Source organism: Nestor notabilis, unplaced genomic scaffold (assembly GCF_000696875.1).
Source record: "Nestor notabilis isolate BGI_N333 unplaced genomic scaffold, ASM69687v1 scaffold16868, whole genome shotgun sequence".
Classification (NCBI taxonomy): Eukaryota; Metazoa; Chordata; class Aves; order Psittaciformes; family Psittacidae; genus Nestor; species Nestor notabilis.
Genome location: NW_009940779.1, coordinates 1,083 through 9,772, shown reverse-complemented (window position 1 = coordinate 9,772; position 8,690 = coordinate 1,083). Strand labels below are relative to the sequence as shown.

The 8,690-nt window shown below is 57.3% G+C and overlaps 1 protein-coding gene across 1 annotated transcript; it reads left to right on the top strand.

The window, feature by feature from the left end:
* The first annotated feature begins 1,311 nt into the window (after nucleotides 1-1,311).
* TBC1D20 (TBC1 domain family, member 20) lies at nucleotides 1,312-7,091 on the top strand. The gene is made up of 8 exons (XM_010020539.1): nucleotides 1,312-1,411; nucleotides 1,591-1,593; nucleotides 2,339-2,428; nucleotides 3,812-3,989; nucleotides 4,636-4,737; nucleotides 5,309-5,450; nucleotides 6,017-6,201; nucleotides 6,836-7,091. Exons 1-8 carry the CDS (start codon nucleotides 1,312-1,314, stop codon nucleotides 7,089-7,091), a joined length of 1,056 nt encoding a protein of 351 aa, XP_010018841.1.
* The last annotated feature ends 1,599 nt before the right edge of the window (nucleotides 7,092-8,690 follow it).

Here is an 8,690-nt window from a genome sequence, read left to right as displayed (position 1 = left end):
CCTCTGCGCGGAACTTTGCTTGCACAAGGGGTGGGGAAGGAGAGAAAAGGAAATTGTGGTCGATGGGGGAGTGTTTGGTGCTTTAACGTTACCAGGACCCGGAGGAGCTGCAGAGCCGGTGCAGGCGGGGCCAGATTTCATCCCTAAAGCGTTTCAAAAGGGTAATTAGAGAAGGGAGAGTGTCTGCTGGTGGCCTCCAAGCAGCCCGACGTTCCCTATTCAGCCACATTCCAGAAGGTGGGAATTCCAGTTTTTTTTGCGCCGGGACAACGGAGGTGCCACGTGGGCAGGGAGCGAACAGCTGCTTCTCCATCCGGATCCTTTGAGTTCCTCCTACTGCAGACCCTATTCGGACACGTCCCTTATGGAACAAATCCTGTTTGGATCCCCAGAGTAGTTGGATCTGTTGGGAAAGCCTATAGGTGAAGGCGGCGCTGGCGGCCTCATCCTGCACAGCTGCTCAGCAGAGCCTCCTCAGAGGAAACTCCTCCCTGGTGTGGGATATTGGGTGGCTCCCGGCCGCCTCTCTCCTCCCTCTGTGGGGCAGCGGCAGCAGGTACCAGGATGCGGAGGGAAGCGGTGTGCCCGGGAAGCGCTTTCGACTCCTGTAAGTGCATTTAACCTCTTTGAACCCAGAGCACCCTGTGCTCTGCCTGTTATTCCCTCCTTTACCTGTGCTGTTCCCTCCCCTACCTGCCCCGTGTGCTCCACAAACAGAGGTGGTTGTTTCACACTGGCCAACCTGTGCCTGTACCGGTATCTGGCACGTTTGTGTTACTGGGAGAGAAGTCGCTGTGCTCGTGACTCGTTCCCTCTGGTTTAATGAAGTCCTTTCCTGTGGCTGTTGTGGCCAGTGGAAGTGCTCAGGCTTCTCCCCAGGGCGCGGTGTCCAGGAGCTGCAGTCTGGGGTTAGTAGGAACACAAAGTCCTGGGCTTAGCAAACACTTGACACCAGAGCTGGCGGCTGCGTCAGGGAGTGAACAGTTGCAGGTGGCTTTGCACGGCTGTCACCGTCCCACACAGAGCCGTCATCCATCAGGGATATGGACAGAGGGATCCCTCAGGCACCGTGTAGGGGTGCAGGGCCTGTGCTGACTGTCCAGCGTCATCTCCCTTGTGTGTGTGTGGCATTGCCACGAGTGGATTTTGCCCCCTCACAACATGAGCTGTAGCCCCCGTCTGCTGACATTCCCTGTCAGCTTCCCTCTCTGTGATCTTCCCACAGACTTTGATTCCAAGAAGAAAAGGAAGGTGGCAGAGATCTACCAGGCCCTGAACAGTGACCCCATCGACGTGGCCACACTGAGGCGGATGGCGATCAGCGAGGGGGGGCTCCTGACCGACGAGATCCGCTGCAAAGTGTGGCCGAAGCTGCTCAGTGTGAACGCAGATGACCTGCCCCCCCTCCCAGGTACAGCACACCGAGCTCTGTTCACAGTTCACAGGCAGTGTCCCAGGGCTGGGTTTGTTGCTTTTGCTGAATCTGTGGCTGTTCAGATGGCTGCACCCCCCACACCAGGTTGTGTTGGGTGATGGGACCTGTTGGAAGACAATGTTAACTACACCTGATCTCAGACAGCAGCAGGGCAGCAGGTTCTTCTCTTTTCTCCTTTAACTGTCTCAGCTACCCATGGATGGGGTTTTTTTCTGAATTATTTGTATTTAATAAACTGTTCTTCCTGGTCTCTGCAGCAGGTCATGTCCTGCTGCTGTGGAGTGTGCTTTGAATTGCACAACAAAACTGTGGAGCAGGGATGTTTCCAGGAGTGCTGGGAGTGGTGTGCTTAAAGAACACGCCTTCTTCTGAAGAGGGTCTACTTACAAGGGCCTGTAGGGACAGGACAAGGTGGAGTTGGCTTTGAACTGAAGGAGGGGAGACTGAAATGAGCTCTTGGGCAGAAGCTCTTCCCTGTGAGGGTGCTGAGGTGCTGGCACAGGGTGCCCAGAGGAGCTGTGGCTGCCCCATCCCTGGCAGTGTTCAAGGCCAGGTTGGACACAGGGGCTTGGAGCAACCTGCTCTAGTGGAAGGTGTCCCTGCCCGGGGCAGGGGTTGGAGCTGGAGGAGCTTTGAGGTCCCTTCCAACACAAACCACTCTGGGATTCTGTAACTAACAGTCTCATCTCCTCACACTGAAGTGTGTTACTGTCTGAACAGGCGGCAGCACGAGTGAGGGGCCAGGGCTGGAGTGTGACACATGAAAAGGGGGACGTGCCGTGGGGTGTTGTGTCTGTGTGTGCAGCCTCATCCTCCTGCCTTCAGCAGGGCCTTTCCCTGTCCCTCCTGTCTTCCTGGTACCATTGCATTCCTCCATGTTAACCATGTTCCTCTTTTCCTCAGGAAAGGAGCTGCGAGAGGACAATAAGGATTACCAGCAAGTGCTGCTGGACGTGCGGCGATCCCTGCGCCGCTTCCCACCAGGTGAGGGGGATTCTCCTCTTCCCAGTCTGTGGTGGGAGGTCTGTGCTGTGGGGCTCCCCCAGCTCAGACCTCACTCAGGGGTTGCAGTAGGTGACACTCCAAGAGCCTGACTCTGGAAAGCCAGAGCTTACAGCAGCTTCTCCGTGCAGCAGAGCAGTCCTGAGCTCTCAGTTCCCTTCAGCTGCCTCCTTCAGCTGCCTGTGCACAGCTGGGTTGGAGGTGACCTCCCCCTGCGCCCCGCTGCTGGTACATGGAGCAGTTGTTGGCCCTGGGAGCGGGGTGAGGTTTGGGTTGATGGCGTGCGTGAGAAACAGACTTTGCTGCAGTTGGTTTTAGAGCCTGCTCTGGCCCAGGGGTGGGGAAGGCAGCTTTGTCAGCGGTTAGAACTGTTTCCGGTGTTAAACAGCCTCCAAATTGGGTTCATGCACCAGATTTAAGAGGACTCTGAACCTTTAGGAGCAAAACGTGTTGCAGTTGTTCAGTTCTGCTGCGTGGCTGGTGCCTTGTTGTGCTATTTATAAAGCATTTCATCCCCAGCTCTGCAGAGCAGTCATGATTTCTGGCCAGAACCTGCTTCCCCCTTCTGCTGCCCCTCTGTCTGTGTGAGCACTTCATTCACTCTCATTCGCTTTGGAGAGCGGATGCCCCATTCCTGACGGATCTGCTCACATCAAGTGGCAGCCTCCTGCCTATTTTTAGATGCATCAGTGAAGCAGGGAGAAGGGGAACTTTGTCACTGCAGGATCTCTGCTGGGACCTGCTGCTTGGCCTTTGGGTGTTTTGTCTGTGGACAGGGACTACCAGAAACCAGCTGCAGCTGCGGGCACAGGAACAATGTTTTTCCTGTCACATCCTGTCCCTCAGGACGTGGTGTCAGTGGGGGCTGACGTGGAGTTGTGGTGGTGGATGCTGCTCTGAGGCAGTTGGCACAGTTTCTGTGGAGTTGGGTCCTGTTTAATTTTTGTAGAGCCTCTGGGAAATTTAAAATGATTAAAGCGTCCTTAGTGCTGAGCGTGCAGCACCATTCTGCACAGCTCTGTGCACGCAGCATTAACTGGCAGTGTTCAAGGCCAGGTTGGACACAGGGGCTTGGAGCAGCCTGCTCTAGTGGAAGGTGTCTGTGCCTGTGGCAGGGCTTGGAACTGGAGGAGCTTTAAGGTCCTTTCCAACCCAAACCATTGTATGATCCTCTGAAACCCTGCTCCTGTCCTCCCCAGTGACATCCTCACAGGTGGGGCACTGCAGCTGCCAAGATCAGCCAACCTCACAACTGCCCATCAGAGTTTGGGGGGCAGGATTAGCCCTTGGGATATGTTTCCTGCTGGTTTCCTCCCTCCCCTTTGTACCACATCCCTCGGAATGGGCTGGTAAACACACAGGTCCTCTTGTTGCATGACCAGAGGGAAGGGTTGCAGGAGGAACTCATCGACATCATCCTGCACGTCCTGAAGCGCAACCCGCAGCTGCATTACTACCAGGGCTACCACGACATCGTGGTCACCTTCCTCCTGGTGGTGGGGGACAGACTGGCCACGGCGCTGGTGGAGAAGCTCTCGACACATCATCTCAGGTACTCAGTGGGCTCAGCTGGAGGAGAGGAGCTGCCTGTGGGGACACAGCACAGACAGAGCCGGCCTGGAAGGCAGAGCCTTGGGTTAAGGCTGCTGCCTGTCCTGGCCATACCCAGAGGGGTGCTGTGGGGAGCAGTGTGACCACACGTGGCTCTGCAGGAGCTATGCTCTGGGGAAGGGATAGTTGGAGGCTGTCAGGTAATTTGTGGCATCTCTTGGAGCTGCAAAGCCAACCCACTGCATTGTGCACAGCTCTCTGGCCTCTGCTGCCAGGGCCTGGCTGTGCCTCCCCCTCAGCCTTACACAGCCCTGCGCAGCGTGGTCTGCACCAGCAGTGCCCTGAGCCCCACGTCAAGTGGCTCCTGTTTGTGCACTGAAATGAGAACAGATCTTCAGCTGGGTTGTATTTTGGGGGGATTCTCCTGCCTCTCCCAGGCAGGGAGTTGCCATTTGGGTGCTGGGAAGGGTTTATGGTTCCGGTAGGATGGAGGCTGTCCCAGATGGACAGAATTCCCTGGGGCTGAGGCCACCCTGCCAGCAAAGCTGTTTATTGCAAGTACATTTCTTTACCTTCTGGCTGCCTCCCTGGAGACAGAGCTCCCTGACGTGATTGCTTCATGAAGCTTCTTTTCCATCTTTCCTCAGGGATTTTATGGACCCAACGATGGATAATACCAAGCACATTTTAAATTACCTGATGCCCATCATAGACCAGGTGAACCCTAAGGTGCATGACTTCATGCAGAGGTACGCAGACGTTGCCTCAACACAGGTGTGTCAACTGCAGCCCCACAGCCAACAGTGAGAGCCCAAAGCCATGTGTCCCTTGATCCCGAGCAGACCCGCTCCTGTGCTGCCTGTCCTGAGGGCTTTTAGGTGGTACCACCTTCACCCCAGTGGTCTGCAGTCCGTGTGGGGGGAGGCTGGGGGTTTGTGTCTGGGATCATACAAAGCTGCCACAACCATTTTTTGTGCCCAGTTTTGTGGCTGGTGTCACCTTGCTGTGGTTTGTTGCTGTTTTGAGGATAATGCCCAAGTTTTGCAGTAGGGCCCCACAAGTGTAGACTGGGCAGATTGAAACAGAAGCAGGAAAGTAAGTGGGGAGGTTCAGTCCAAGGTCCTTTTCTGGGTTTCATATCCAAGATGTCTTTGGGTACCAAGCTGGATTTCAACTCGCAGACATTAGTGAGCCTTTAGGGTGGGAAGGAGCCTGCACAGCTGACTGTGCTGCAGGACTTGCCCTGGCAGGCATGGGGCTGCGGTGCCGGGATGCTCAGCAGCATCTCAGCTGGTCTGACAGCACTTTGTCCCTGTGCAGTGCGGAGGTGGGCACCATCTTTGCTCTCAGCTGGCTCATCACCTGGTTTGGGCACGTTCTGTCTGACTTCAGGCACGTGGTGCGATTATACGACTTCTTTCTGGCCTGTCATCCCCTGATGCCCATTTACTTTGCTGCTGTGGTAAGTGTTGGCTGGAATGGCAGGGGAGTAACTGGACTGTTGTGAGGTGGTGGTGGTTTGGGGCTGGCAAACCCAGTGCTGCTGCTGTCCCCTGCCTGCAGGGACCCCCAAGGCCAGTGATGTCCTTGGCAATGGCAGGAGGGATCCAGGAGAGCTCGGGGTGGCCTGGATGTGTCCAGATGTGCAGCCTGGTCCAGTTCAGTGCTGTGGAGGCAGCATAACCTGGTTGTTTTCTTTGCCTTCATGTGCTGGCCCTGCTGATGGGGACTTGCTGGGGCAGCTGGCTGGCTGGGGACAGCCCTGTGCTATGCATCCATCTGCCTTTTCTCCTTATGGGGATCCAAACAAATCTATCTTTGAGCCGAGAGAAGGGCTATCACGGCCTCAGAGCCTTGGGAAGGGTTTGACATTGCTCTTCCCGGACAGGGAATGCTTCCCTGCAGCGTGTCTCGGTGAGGAAGGGCAGCTCTTCCAGCTGGAAGTGAAGTGTTCTGCTGTTGTGGCTCTGAAGTGAGTGTCAGTGGGTGACAGGGACTCGTCCTCAGAGCGCTCTCTGCTCCCTGCAGATCGTGCTGTACCGCGAGCAGGAAGTTCTGGACTGTGAGTGCGACATGGCCTCTGTGCACCACCTCCTGTCCCAGATCCCACAGGACCTTCCCTACGAGACTCTCATCAGCAGAGCTGGGGACCTGTTTGTCCAGTTCCCACCATCCGAACTCGCCCGGGAGGCAGCCCAGCAGCAGGCTGAGCGGTGAGTGGTGCCCGTGTGTTTGCTCCATCCCCTTGCCAGGTCTCCCTCATGAAGATCGGCCCCTCTTGCAGCACTGGGTGCAGTTCTGGTGTCCTCAGCGTAAGAAGGACGTGGAGCTGTTAGAGCAAGGGAGCAGGGGCTGGAGCACCTCCCATAGGGAGACAGGCTGAGAACATTGGGGCTGTTCAGCCTGGAGACGAGAAGCTGTATGGAGACCTCAGAGCAGCTTCCAGTGTCTGAAGGGGGCTGCAAGGATGCTGGAGAGGGACCTTCATCAGGGACTGCAGCGATAGGACAAGGGGTGATGGGTTCAAGCTGAAACAGGGGAAGTTCAGGTTAGATCTAAGGCAGAAGCTCTTCCCTGGGAGGGTGCTGAGGCGCTGGCACAGGGTGCCCAGAGGAGCTGTGGCTGCCCCATCCCTGGCAGTGTTCAAGGCCAGGTTGGACACAGGGGCTTGGAGCAACCTGCTCTAGTGGAAGGTGTCCCTGCCCGTGGCAGGGGTTGGAGCTGGAGGAGCTTTAAGGTCCCTTCCAACACAAACTGTTCCATGACTTTATGATGCTTCCCCCTGGCAGGAGGCTGGTCCCGAGCACAAGCTGAGGCCGCTCCTTGACCCCATTTCTTCTCTTGCAGAACTGCGGCTTCCACGTTTAAGGACTTTGAGTTGGCGTCAGTGCAGCAGAGACCCGACACTGTGCTGAGGCAGCGGTTCCGGGAGCGGCTGCGCACGGAGGAGAGGACAGAATCCATCCTGGCAAAGCCCAGGACCAACCGCTTCGTCAAGCTGGCTGTGATGGGGCTGACAGTCGCGCTGGGGGCCGCGGCCCTGGCCGTGGTGAAGAGCGCCCTGGAGTGGGCACCCAAGTTTGAGCTGCAGATCTTCCCCTGACGCCACGGGAAGGGCTGTTCCCGCCACCACGCACCGGGCGATGGGTGGTGCAAGGACGTGGCTGGAAATGACCTGTCTGAAGATTGGGTTTTGTCGTTGCTGCATCCAGTGACGCTTTTGGCCTTTGCAACAAAGACTGAGGGGAACCAGCCCAGCAGGATTCGACCCCACACTGGTGCTCACCTTGTTCTCTCCTCCCCGGGCAGGGGTGAGCACACAGGCACTGCCACTGTCTCGTCAGGAACCGGAGTTCGGATGAGTCTCAGGCTGCACACAGGTGACTGTTGGGCAGAGAGCTCTGTGTGGGCTATCCCAGAATGATCCCTCTGGAGGGTAACTAGTTGGGAGCAAGGGCAGATCCTCGCCTGGAGCAGAGTCTCACAGCACATTTGGCCCAGGGGGCTGAGGGGTTGTTAACACTCCTGAGGGCCCAGGCAGCCCCCAGCTCTGCATCACTCCTGTCTGCAGGCTGCCAGTGCCCCACGGTCCAACCCCTTCCCGTTCCTATGGGCAACCTCTGAGCAGAGCCAGCCCTTTCCCTGTGCCCTGCCATGAGGTTCTCTCCAGCGTGAACACTCCCCGTTCTGCTCCCTCACCTCTGCAGCCTGTTTGCAGGAGAGAAGGGCAGGGACAGGAGCACGCTGGGGGGGCTGCAGGGAGCCCGGGTGTCCCTCACCGCGGCTCCATCGCTGGCAGCAGTGTGGGGCAGCAAGAGGAGACACGAGTGTCACACATGCTGCCAGAGGTATGTGCTGTCATGTGCCTGATCACGTCACCACGAGTCTTAGCAGCACCACAAGCACCCGTTGCAGGCTTCTCTTACAGCTCTGGGAGCAGGTTTGAACGCAGAGAAAGGCTTTTTCCACCTGGTGAAACCCTGCACGGGTCAGTCACGGCAATAGGAAACCTGTCAGAAACCTCCCCCAGGAGCTGATCAGGCTTCAGAGTAACACAAGGGAGGAAGTTTCCCAGAAGGCCCCCCCAGGCACAGCTCCTGCCTCCCCCCCAGCCCCATTCACAGCCCCCCCAGCGCTCCCTCCCCTCCGAGCTAAGCAGCAACCCCCTCTGCACAGCTCAGTGGCACACTGAGCCAAAGCCAATAGCCACTCGATGCCTCTACCTCTCCCTGAGCTGCTAAACCTCCCGCAAGTGCCCTTACCTGTCCCTCTGCTCCCAGCCTGCTCCCCTGCCATTGCTGTGTGGTGCCCAAAGCTGTCTGGGCCGTGCCTGGGGGTTGCACCCCTGATTAAAATAGGCATTGGCTGAAGAGTTTGGGACTTTGGGATAGAAAAGAAAACCCATTCCCTGCATGTCCCAACCCTCTGCCTGGGGGTTCATAAGCACCTCGGGGCAGTTCTGGTTTGCCCTGTGGGTTTTCACTCTCAGAGGGGCTGTGCCTTTGGGCCCACCAGGGTGGCCGCAGGGCTGTCGTCATGCCTGGCCTGTGGTTCCATAAAGCTCTGAGCAGAGGAGTTTCCTTTGCAGGCTGCGCCTGGAGGGTGTAGATCTGCTCTGGCACAGGCAGGGTGGGCAGTGGGGCCCGTTCCTGCTGCTGCTCCCTCACTCCCGGGCTGGGTGTGCCCATGGAGGGAGCCAGAG

What these genes read in the sequence shown, in the direction of transcription:
- TBC1D20 (XM_010020539.1), top strand. Translation starts at nt 1,312, where the DNA reads ATGGCGATCAGCGAGGGGGGGCTCCTGACCGACGAGATCCGCTGCAAA. An exon ending in CTTCCCACCAGGTGAGGGGG is followed by an intron (nt 2,429 to 3,811) that starts ATTCTCCTCTTC and finishes TCCTCTTGTTGC; the next exon opens with ATGACCAGAGGGAAGGGTTG. An exon ending in GCCCAGCAGCAGGCTGAGCG is followed by an intron (nt 6,202 to 6,835) that starts GTGAGTGGTGCC and finishes CTTCTCTTGCAG; the next exon opens with AACTGCGGCTTCCACGTTTA.